This window comes from Glycine max, chromosome 15, assembly GCF_000004515.6.
Source record: "Glycine max cultivar Williams 82 chromosome 15, Glycine_max_v4.0, whole genome shotgun sequence".
Classification (NCBI taxonomy): Eukaryota; Viridiplantae; Streptophyta; class Magnoliopsida; order Fabales; family Fabaceae; genus Glycine; species Glycine max.
This window is the reverse complement of record NC_038251.2, coordinates 1,764,767-1,777,208: the sequence shown is the minus strand read 5'-3', so window position 1 is coordinate 1,777,208 and position 12,442 is coordinate 1,764,767. Positions and strand designations below refer to the sequence as shown.

Sequence of the window (12,442 nt, the reverse complement as noted above, 5' to 3'; positions counted from 1 at the left end):
AACAAATATTAATTCAAAACATAATTTTCTTATATATTTTTTTAATTTTAATTGTTTTTCTCTTGTATATGTGCAAAAGGTCCTAAGCCCTGCTTGCCCCCTTGGTGTGTAAGTTGCATCACTCGAGGGGTTTGATGAACTTTTAGCCAGGCTGAGGAGAATTGTAATTGTTAGCCAGGCTATCGTTGAATGAAAAGAAGCAGAGTCTTGATTAATTACTGTTGGAAAATATTTTTCTATAATTTAAAATCTAAAGTAAACATATATTTTTTTTCAACCAGATTTTTCTAAAGATAAAAAACTATATCCTATGTAATTATTCTTGCGGAACATATCTTTTTTTCTTTTCTTTCATGTAGCTTCTTCTTCTTAAGAAAAAGTAAGGAAAACACATATTGGGAGAAGAGTATATATATGCATATTAATTTTTTATTCTACCGGTATAGGGAGGACGTTTTTTCGATAAAGATAACGCATAACACGCTTTATCCCATTTTTTTTTTAACTCTCATTTGTTATTATATTTATTTGTTTGTGTTAAATATTATTATAAAAATTATTTGTGTATTAATTATATATTTCACTGATATGTTTGTAATTTTAGTTTCCTAATTATTTTTTTCTAAACAATTACAAATCTGCATTCAAAGATATCTGTCTTTATGATTTTAATCTTCACTGTGAACCGCTGACTATTTATTTGCCCTCTAAAATGATCAAGAAATGAAATACATCTTTTATACCAAAAGAAGAAAAAAAATATTCGTATTTATTTCCTTCATCTAATTAATTAATGTAGTCGACAACAACTCCTCGCCAAGTTTGGTTTCAGAGGTGGGGATGAATGCTATGCCTATACCATTATGACTTTTAGGCATGACAATGAGATCTGAATTAGTGGGTTCTGTTCTAAATTTATTTCGATTTTGATGGAAAAAATTTAGGATGATTGGAATTGAGTTTAGATTTTTCCCAACCGTCAAAATCGAATTTAAGGTTGAAAATGAGATTATTAACTGAATCATCTCACTAATAATTAATTTACAAAAATATCATTATATATATATATATATATATATATATATATATATATATATATATATATATATATATATATATATATATAACATACTAAAGCATAAAACTATTGAATTGAATTTTATGTTATCGTTGAATTGAATTTTATGTTGTCATGTACAATCTAAAAATATATTGCGATTACTATATGGAGAATAGAGAGAAAGAACGAGATAAGAAATCCTGTTGTCATGTTTAATAACTTTTACAATGAAGTTTTAGATATCAAACTCACTTTTAGCTAATTAAAGATTTCTTAAATTCATGAGTTTTTTCCTAATGGTGAAGTTGAGGTAGATGCCCTTTAAGTTCCATCCTTATTGTTGCTTTTGTAAGAAAAAAAAATAGATTCGTTACATTTGGCGGTTTTTTAGCCTATTATACTGAGAATAATTACTCCAATTTGTTTTGAAGAAGTTTATGTTATCATTTTAAAATAATTTATATCAATAATTCATTTTACCAAAAGAAAATATAATAATCAAGAAGGCATTCACATCAGCTGCACACAATGGCCATTCACTTATACCATATTTAATGGTTTTCAACTTAATTTATGTGACTTCAATTAATTTTTTCTCCAACAAATTTTTTTATTAGCAAGTTGTTTAATTATTTTTTTCTCTCTCTTTTATATTGAATACTAAGTTATGTAACTCATGAAAAATAAATTTTTTATATAAATAACTATCTTGAATTTTTAGAAATTTAAAATTACATGTGACACGCTAATATTTTTTTGTAAGCAATATGATAAGTTACTTTTATTGTAAATGCTCTTGCCATAGCTAATTTTCGTTACAAGTTTTTTAATCCATCACGAATATGTCTCTCTATCTTAGCTTTCAAACGCATGCATATTATGCAACTATAAATACATGACAAACTCTCTCTCTCTTGTATCCATTCGTTCAATTCAATACAATGAGAATATTTTCCCTCACTATTTGAGAACTCTTACTCTTTTCATTCTCTTTGATTCGTTGCCTTCGTCATTTTTTTTTATCCAACTTTAAGATGACGAGTAAGTGTAAAATGTATAAGATACCTGAACAAAACTTATAATAGTAACTGTTTGCATCCTCTATAATTTTGTGAAAAATCAATACCTTCTTATATTTCAAAATTTCATCCATCGCCCCTCGTCGTTGAGCTTGTAAAAGTCAAAGCATTAATTACACATTCAATGACAACGAGTTTTATAAATGAAAACAAAGAAAGCTTGATGAGGTTGAAAGTCTAAACATACAATCCCTACATCAATTTCCAAATGTAGCCGTTGCTGGGTTAATAACTTTTTTCTTCTTTTATTTTCATAAAAAGAAAATGATAAATAGTCAATTTCGTTTCTAAATACCTAAAGTGCCAATAAATTCATCGTCAAAAAATAAAAAATTCAAATTTTAGTCTCCAAATTTGAGGTTTGATAATTAATCCAATGAAAATTTATTAATAATTTAGTCCAATAGAAATTTACTACATTTTTTTCTAATTTATTTAGTAATCATGTTGATAATTATTTTTATAATATTTTTGTTTTTATGAATCACATAAGCTCTTACATTAATGGTAACATAAGAAAGTTTACATATAAAAAGATTTATCATATTTTTTTTTACTTTAGAGGATTAAAATTTGAATTTTTATCTTAAAATAAATTTATTAGTCTTATATACATTTAAAGATAAAAATCACTATTTACTTTAAATTTTTTTTGTTAGTATTGAAAAATTATACTTCCTTGTTATTGTCGTGAAGAACATAGATAATAAAGCATAACATTAATTTATAGTTTCCTCATACAATTTAGAAAATGTAAAGCTAGCGACATTGCATAGATATCTCCATCACATTTATTAAATTTTAAAAAACAATTTTTTATTTATCATTATGTACTAATAACGTAAGTACGTAACATACATCTAAATAAAGTAACCATATTTACAAAAATTAAAAACATATTTAAACATTAATATAACTAATAAGTGTCAACTTGGGATTTTTTAAAGTTACATAGCAATGGAACAAAAGTCTTCAAGACCATCAACGGCTAATTTGACAATTTTATTTTTTCCAATATATTTTAATAAGCAATTCCAAATGCTCATGAAGAGGGAATTTATTAAAAAGTTCAAGTAACTATGGAACCTTTTTGGTTTTCGTACATTTAGTTTCTATACATCTAATTTGTATACATTAGTCCATGTGTGTTAGTTTTTAGTGAAAAACCATCGCATCATCACAAAATGGAGTTACAAAGACTAAAATATATATTAAAAAAATTGCTTGCATAAGAATTAAAACATAGAAATTTTAGATATAGAAACTAAAATGACAAGTTGACACATGTATAGTTCATATTTAAATAAACATTTCCAATGAAATTTGTATCATTTCGAAGCATACAACACAAAAGATCAAAATTTGTTACTTCGGACGTTTTATTCATTGGAAAGAGTGAAAAATTTGTGTGGCAATGTGGAAACAAACATGCTCAAAAAGATAAAAAAAAAATTAATTAAACCTATTTATTTTATGAAATTTGGCGATTATTTCAATTATTTTTCCAACGATTGCATTTTTTCTCATCAATTTCACTTTAACACTGGGATATTACTTTTTTGTCTTCAACATTGGAAATCTTTTGTGTGTGGCATGTTCTTTGGGCTTCGGGCCCTTTTATTCCGTGAATGTTCTATTAGATGGGCTGTAAGCCCAGTAATAATAACAAGTAAAGCCCCAGCCGGGTCTATTCCAAAGCAATTAGGGTTTTCCATATACATATATATTGTCGTGCCATAAAGAAAACCATTCCTCTGCATTCATTCAGCGTTCATCTCAATCTAGATTTGTGTGCGGTGCGTCTCCGGTGAAGAGAAGAAGATGGCGACCGTACCAGGACAGCTCATATGGGAGGTCGTAAAGAAGAACAACTCTTTCTTGGTGAAAGAGTTCGGAAGGGGCACTCAGAGCGTGCAGTTCAGCAGAGAGCCCAACAATCTCTACAACCTCAACACTTTCAAGTACTCCGGTAATTATCTCTTTACCCAAGCGAAAGTTATTTTCAAATGTGTTATTAATCGTGGAAAACTGAAGCGTTGAATTAGGTTTTTACATTGTGAATAAAGCTCATTTTATGTTTGCGGTGGTATGATAGGTTTGGCGAACAAGAAAACTGTCACTGTTCAACCTGCGGGTAAAGACCAGTCTGTGTTGCTGGCAACAACCAAGACAAAGAAGCAAAACAAGCCTGCTGCTTTGCTTCACAAATCTGTCATGAAAAAGGAGTTCCGGAGGATGGCAAAGGCAGTGCAAAATCAGGTAACTTTGATGTTGTATTATTCCAAAAAATTAATTGTGTTCCTATTATTCGTTTTCTTCGGTAGCTACATTTATATTTGATTTCAAATCCAACTGCTTCTGCTTACTGAAAGAATGTTGAAAAATTGTTCTATGCCTTTTTGTTTTACATTTTGTAGTGTGTGCTGGGTTGATTACCTTTTCTCCCCATCAAGTGCCCCAAGTGGATTATTTTGGGGTTGTCTTCATGTGTGTGAAAATTTTCGTGTTGTTGCTGTTCAATTGCAAAAGAATTTGATGCATCAAACTGTCAGGAATGAGTGATTGTTTGCTGTTAAAGATATCTTGTCTATATAGCTTTTGGTGATTGCCTTATTTTGTTTTGGGCTGATGGTGCTAGCTTAACGTGTTTGGCGCAACATAAGAAGAATTTACGTGACATGCTGTCGATCAGTTTTTCACATGCTATTTTTATTTTTAATTTAAATGATTGTGTAGGTTCGATGATAAATTTAACTGTTGGAAACCACTTTGAATCTCTGGCAACATGAATGATTTTCCAACAGCAGTGATGAGCCTATAACATGTAAGAAGAAATCCCTAGTTGGGTTTCTTCAATGAAATTTACTTGTTACGCTTGGCTTCTGAGCTTTTAAAATTCAGAAGTTATTTCATGAATTCAATTCTTTTTGGAGGGTGACTTCTGTGTTATATGTTAATATCATGGAGTAAATAGTGTATAATTTCAAAAAGCTGATTCCTTTTTTACATTTTTTTTGTACAGTTTCTCACATTTTCTATATATTTTAATTGAATGAGTTGGCTTATTGATAAATGTGACGGTTGGAAACTTGTTCTGGTATATCAGGTTTTAAATGGAAACCATTTTTAACCTCTGCCAACATGAATGAGTTTCCAACAGCAGTGATGAGCCTCTAACATGTAAGAAGGAATCCCTAGTAGGATTACTTCAATGAAATTTACCTGTTACGCTTGGCTTCTGAGCTTTAATAATTTGTTAATACGATTCTGGCCTCTCTTTCCTTTGCTAATTAACTATTTTCTCTTAATGCTACCCTCTCTTTCCTTTGCTAATTAACTATTTTCTCTTAATGCTACCGCCTGCACTACAAATTACATAACAATACCCTCTCAATCTGCATTTGGTGTTTAATATGAAATTAGTTGTTTGGCTGCCACAAATATTTTACTCATTCTCGTAAATTTCTTTGCTGTGAATAAACATAATTTGCTTTTTTGCCTATGCAATTTTAAAATTATTTTTAACGATAGTGGTGATTTTTATTTTATTTTATAATTTTTTTAACTTGTTACGGTTTCTTTCTCTGCTCTTTGAATGCTTGCTGCGTAATCTTGCACTGCCTATTAATTCTTTAAATCTACGCTGCTAATTTTACTGCCTTTGCAGGTAGCAGATAACTACTACAGGCCTGATCTCAAAAAGGCAGCTCTGGCAAGGTTGAGCGCTGTCAATAGGAGCCTCAGAGTTGCTAAGTCTGGTGTGAAGAAGAGGAACAGACAGGCTGTGAAGGTCCCTAGCAGGAAGTGAAATTAGAAGAGTTAAATTGCATTCTACATTACTACCATCCTTTTCCCCCTTTTGTAGTTTGTGTTCCAGAACCAAAATTTAGATTTTCGAGTTTTGTTTGGAGAGGCAATTATTGTGAGTTTTCAATATACAACAACTGGAACTATGTTATAGCTTTCAACTGGGTTGGTATTTTTTTTTTCAATAGATGATTTAAGTAAGAAGGATGGATGTTCATATTATCGTATATCATCTGACAAGGAAGGTGGAATCGCCATAACTAGACACAAATTTTATCCCTTGAACAGAAAAGGGTCGAACAAGCCCAGGCTCTCTAATAATTTTAAAAACAATTTGGAACAATTGTAACTATAGTTTTGGGAACAACTTTAACTGACTCACCCAATGCACGGGGCAATTAGAGCATGATCAGATGAATGCTGTGTACAGTCATGAGTTGTTACGGCGGTAAATGAGTTATGACTTGACTTATTTGTGAACTATTCTAACTTGACTGGTTAAATATTGTTTAGAAATGATTTATGTTTTACAAGTTCGATATAGAGATATTGCTTTATTATATTACTTTTTGACCTAAGCTTTTAAGGCTAACGTGTACAGTTTAAAAAATATTATTATTGACAAACTACATACTCACTGGAAGCAGTTGTGAAATACATTATGTTTAATAAGTGTATGTGAAAATAATAATAATTAATGAGACTTAAATTTAGTTGAACAAAAAAAAAGAATATAAGCTAGAACATTAATAGTTTTGGTCCGGAGATAGTATATGTCAATATTTTAAATTTATATGTATTAAATGATATTTTACTTTATAAGGATTAATTTTATAATTTATAATGAATTATTTTTTTAAAAATTAAATGAGATATTTTTATTTTTTTGGAAAACGCTTCTTCCTCCCTCAAATTATGATTTTAAAATTATAGCAAAATATGTATTATGTAGTCAACCTACAGAGGAATAATTCTAATGCATGACAATACCTCCAAAAAAATATTATATTAGTAAATATCTTTAAAATAACATTAAAATAATTATTTGGCTCCTCAAAATATCATACAGAGGAAATTGTACTTTAAATGATAAAAAAGCAATAATTAATAACTATTAATTAGAAAATCAATGATTGAGATTGTAATTAAGTTTAGATTTATCAGTCACAGAGTTTGGGCCGTGTGAGAACTGGGAGAGCGGAGAGAGAAAGTGGTAAGGATGGTTCATGGAAGCAGCCCAACCCAATTAATCAATAAAAATTACGAAAGGAGGACACAACTCAAAATTCGAAATTCCAATCCAATTTCCCTATCTCTCTCTGTCTCTATATCTGTATTTCTGAATTTTGGGAATAGAAAAACCCTAAGCAAAGCAAAGCGGTAAGGATGGGGAACACGGAGAAGCTGATGAACCAGATCATGGAATTGAAATTCACTTCGAAATCGCTGCAGCGTCAATCGCGTAAGTGCGAGAAGGAGGAGAAATCGGAGAAGCTGAAGGTGAAGAAGGCGATCGAGAAAGGCAACATGGACGGCGCTCGAATCTACGCGGAGAACGCGATCCGTAAGCGCACGGAGCAGATGAACTACCTCCGCCTGGCCTCGCGCCTCGACGCCGTGGTCGCCCGCCTCGACACGCAGGCGAAGATGACGACGATCAGCAAGTCGATGGGCAACATCGTGAAATCGCTGGAGTCATCGCTGGCCACGGGGAACCTCCAGAAGATGTCGGAGACCATGGACTCGTTCGAGAAGCAGTTCGTGAACATGGAGGTCCAGGCCGAGTTCATGGAGAGCGCCATGGCCGGATCCACCTCCCTCTCCACTCCCGAAGGAGAGGTCAACAGCCTCATGCAGCAGGTTGCCGACGACTACGGCCTCGAGGTCTCCGTCGGCCTCCCGCAGCCCGCCGCTCACGCCGTCCCTGCCAAGGAGGCCGACAAGGTCGACGAGGACGACTTGTCTCGCCGCCTGGCCGAACTCAAGGCTAGAGGTTAATTACTCTGTAATAATACTATCATCGTTTCTCGATTCTCATTGCTGACGCAGTGGAACATTATATACTATATGTTTGTGTATATTTAACCGAGTTCGGTTGGCACTTGTTATGTGGACTCCCCCTTTGAGGGGTGTTATGGCCTTCGCTTCGTGTTAGTGTCATCGTGTGAATGCTTATTACTACATTAATAGAATGCTTATATTTGTCTTTTTCTCTTATGTTTTGGAACAATGAATTGGAGTTTGCTTTGCATCCTTCGTGAGTTACAGGCTGTGCAGAAAATCCATTAAACGCTTGTCTGCATAAAGAAAAATGCGTTTCAGTATTTTCCTCTCCGCATGGGTGCTTGAGACTGCATTTCAGAATGATAGAGGATGTCATGTAGGCTTCTTGCCATAAGAGATGGGGCAGAACCAGGCATTTAGTAAAGGATTGTTTCTTTAAGTAAGCACTCGTAGCTGCTGAAATTGTTTTATTTTTTTATTAATGAGCCCTTCTCAGGTTGCAACTTTAATATTTTTCTTACTTTTCTTCTGGCTATGAGATTATCCAGCCTTCTGTTTCTCTCCAAAATTAAACAGTTTTATCCACTTGATAGGCAGGCATGGGTTTAGTTTCCAACTTGGGGGCAACTTCATAGATAGAACAAAAAATGTAGAGCAAAAGGTGGTTAAGACTTGAGTGAATTATAAATCCAAGTGATACTCTGCGATCATGCATAGAATTTGTCCTTTTAAACCATTCAAATAGATTAGAAATTAGCTCTGGTGATACTATGCTTGTTGATATAAACACAGCCCACATGACCTCAGTTTGGTTTTGAATCTTGAAATAAATAATTAGGAAATATTTTTTGAACCCTTTACCTATGGACATTATAGCATTGCATGTTTTGCAAATTAGTTAGAGGCACAAACATATAAATAAATTAATTTGAGAATCTCGAAGATGTGGTGGTATATAAAACAGCAAACCAAAAAAGAAGACCCTCTCCACCATAGGTTATACACATAAATTACCTTAGGGTTCTTATATTCACACATTCACTTTCTCTTCCGTTCCACTTCCACTCCATTTTTTTTCTATCTCTCACTTCACTTTCCATCACATCATCTATCATTTTCTCTCTCTCTCTCCACCCATACCCTCAAAAATGGGATGCATGTTTATATTTTTCCATTACCTTAACCTCATCTACATCCACATTCAGAAAGAAAACATCTTGCAGAAATGAACTGGAACCTGGAAATTTTTTGTGGGCAGAATATGAGAGCATTGAGTAGACCTATGCTGCTCATGACCATATTCATTCTTAATTCTATTTGAAACTGAGTTCTTACTCAAACAATTGTGTGACTATAAATGAAAGCTGACTTGTAACTAAATGAATCTCCTGAAAACAGTTGAGACTCACAGGGGAGCCTTTATTGGTAGCATCATTGTTGTGGTGTTCCAATGATTTTGGAGTTAGTTTTCACAACCCTGGGAATTTTTGAGCTGCTGTTGGCCTTCCATTTGTTTTAAAATTACTCTGGAGCCTGGTAGATCTATTTAGAAACCGTAAAATCATTTATCAATAAATTTATTTATCAATAAATTTATCTTCTTACACAGTATAGATGCAGATGCCATATCAATCTTATTGTGGGTAAGCTATTTTGGAAGGCACAGCTTCTGTCATACACGTTTATAAACTACGTTTACCCTCACAAAATGCAAGTATATGAATCATCTGATCTAAGAGTTACAGGAGTATGCCTACAATTTTTTCAGAAAAAAATGATGGGTACATTTTTTGTTCGGAACTTTCCACAGTTTGAACAACTTGCAGATTTTCACGCTCCTTAGTCTCCTGTGGTTATCAATGTCTCTTGTGAAAATCAAGACTAGCGCAAAACCGAAAATATAAAATAATAAGAAAACAAAGAAAATAATCAAGAATGCAGCAAGAGTGTTCAGACGCAAAGTTTTCTTTTGAAGCAGATTTGTTTTGGTGGGCAAAACAAATACTTTTACGCTGCAATGAACTCCAATCCACGCCTTGTCTTAATTAATGACTTAAATGTAATTTTAGTTAGCTTATTTATTAAAATTTATAATTTTGATCTTTTTATTTTAAAATAAAGATATTTTTTTCATGTTTTTTAAAAATTTATAATTTTAGTCTCTTTATTTTAAAATAAAGATATTTAATTCTTCAGTTTTGTAAAAATTTATCATTTTTATCATTCCATCAAATTCAAAAAATGTTGATTGTTGAGAAATTAATCTAATATGACTTAAATAAATTTAGTGATCTGATTCGAAATTATGTGTTTAGTCTTTGTTATAATAAAAAAATGTTAATGTTTTCAGTTTAACAAAAAGATCAAAATGTCTTTTTATAAGAGTGAATAATTAAATGTTTCTGTTTCAAAATAAGAGATTGAAGTTATGAATTTAAAAAAAAATTAAATGTGTTTATTTTAAAATAAAAAATTGCATATTTCAAAAAATAAGATGAGAGTTGCATTTAAGCTTTAATTAATTTGAAGCTTTGTTTCAACTGACTGCTTTACTTTGTCGTCCGTAAGAATTGTATTGGCAAAGCATTGTATAAGTAGGAAGGACATATAAATATTTTAATTCAATGCAAAGTTGCTTCAAGTTGTTTCAATTGGAATAGTAGATGGAAGTTTTCACTGCGTCATGAATCAATAAAAATGCCACAAAAGAGAGAAATCATATTGAAGACTGCTACATTGATAAACACACCCGAGATGATCACTCATCAAGCCAGAGAATATGTTCATATAGAGCCAGTAATTCATATTCGTGAAAAAGCTATAAATCTTCACTCCAGCCCCTTCCGAAAATCTTGATTTTTAACAGAGACCTACAGAATTCATACAAAATGAGTGGTACCACATGCTTACCGTTTGATATATGACTACCTCAGATGATTAAGACAATGTTACTAGTATTTATCTCCCCCAACGATGCTTCTATTTGTTAAGAGAAATACTTAATGTTACTAAACAATTTTCGTATAAATGGCATGAATGATCTGGCAACGTACCCCCTTGTCTTTCGAGTTTCAATTCCAAAAGTGAGAAGCCCCTTTTTCTTGTGTGTTTCAATAACAATAGAATACCCATTGCAATTCACTTCAAGACCTACAACTGCAACTCCCTACTTCGCTTGATTCTCTTCAGCGTTACCGTATACCATACCTTAAATGAGAGGCAACTTTGCTCTCACCTCTCAAATGTGTGCTCACCCACCTAATCTTCATACAAATTAAAAAGAAATTCATAGATTGGAGTGGAGTTAAATGTCCTCAATCAGAACTGAAAATAGTGCAGTGAGAAAGTTTTCTGACAAATTGTGATTGAAATGGAACACAACACATTTAAAGTTCACTTTCAAGAAGAATGGAACATATGAATGCATCCTTTTTACACAATTTTTAATGTTTACATCTCTTTTTAATATTTCATTGCACTGCGAGTCTGATAACAAGAATATGTGAGGCCGTAAGCACAAAGCATATTGGGAGGTGATGATGCAACTGCAGCATGGGAGGCGGCACGAGTATGGAGAAACGCTGGAGTTTCTAATTCTGTTAAGGTCCATCATGTTTTATTTTTAATTTTTAAAAATTTATGCAAGTTCATGTTGTTAAATATTTGTGTTTTAATTTAAAATTTATAAATATATATTAATTCTATTTTATAAAATAAAATATTTATTTTAAATTTTCTTAAAATTTTATTTTAATGAGTCAACAATTTGTTAAGGTTGTTTTGATACCTCTAAGTTTGCATAAATGTTTATATATATCTTTCTTCCTCTCTAGAAAGAGAATACGAATCCAACTACAATCTCATCCTTTTCTCCCTAACATTTTATTTCTTCTCTTATAAAACCTTATTTCTTGAGAATAAGAGCATGGTTGTTCATGAGGTTCGGGGATCCTTTCGCTGCACACGATCGAAACCAACGGGTTGTCGTATCTTGGGAGATGAGCGCAATCAAATTTTCCTATCAATGCAGGGGTGTTTTTTCTCTAAGAATAGCGTTTATGCGCTTCAACCCAGGTTATATCTTTCTTCCCCTAATTTATTTTTTTCTTGTGCTTATTGTATGTTATAATGCATTATTCATGTACTGTCAATTAAATTTATTTTGCTACTATTATTTTTGTTATTTAATTCAAGACTATGCATCTTCTTCCTATTTATTTTCTTTCATTTTTTATTTTATTTTCTAACAGTCTTAGAGAGAAAAGTCTTTATACTTTCTTCTTGCATATTCCTTTTTGCGGTAGCATCCTATTTTATCAAAATATGTATAATAGATACATTGAGTCTTTATGCTGCATTAAAAATGATTTTTTATATTATTTCATTTCTTTAAATTTTTAAATTAGTGTGAGAATGTTGAAAAATATTTTCTTATAATTTGAAATTTATTATTAAAATATATTTTATTTATTAATGATGGTTTTAAAGATAA

At 31.8% G+C, this 12,442-nt stretch overlaps 2 protein-coding genes and 2 non-coding genes across 4 annotated transcripts; all 4 read left to right on the top strand.

The window, feature by feature from the left end:
* The first annotated feature begins 3,887 nt into the window (after positions 1 to 3,887).
* On the top strand, positions 3,888 to 6,102 carry LOC100500189 (uncharacterized). The gene is given in 3 exon segments (NM_001251278.2): positions 3,888 to 4,108; positions 4,235 to 4,398; positions 5,807 to 6,102. Coding segments are annotated over 3 exon segments (453 nt in total). The 5' UTR covers positions 3,888 to 3,960; the 3' UTR covers positions 5,948 to 6,102.
* On the top strand, positions 4,940 to 5,030 carry LOC112999652 (small nucleolar RNA R24). The gene has a single exon (XR_003264863.1). It is a non-coding gene; the product is annotated as a small nucleolar RNA R24 (small nucleolar RNA).
* On the top strand, positions 5,296 to 5,386 carry LOC112999653 (small nucleolar RNA R24). Its single transcript, XR_003264864.1, has one exon. It is a non-coding gene; the product is annotated as a small nucleolar RNA R24 (small nucleolar RNA).
* Positions 6,103 to 7,126: 1,024 nt separating the features above from the next.
* Positions 7,127 to 8,156, top strand: LOC100795747 (ESCRT-related protein CHMP1B). The gene has a single exon (XM_003546599.5). It carries the CDS (start codon positions 7,333 to 7,335, stop codon positions 7,942 to 7,944), a length of 612 nt encoding a protein of 203 aa, XP_003546647.1. The 5' UTR covers positions 7,127 to 7,332; the 3' UTR covers positions 7,945 to 8,156.
* The last annotated feature ends 4,286 nt before the right edge of the window (positions 8,157 to 12,442 follow it).

Coding starts and splice junctions, on each gene's coding strand:
- LOC100795747 (XM_003546599.5), top strand. CDS start 7,333: ATGGGGAACACGGAGAAGCTGATGAACCAGATCATGGAATTGAAATTC.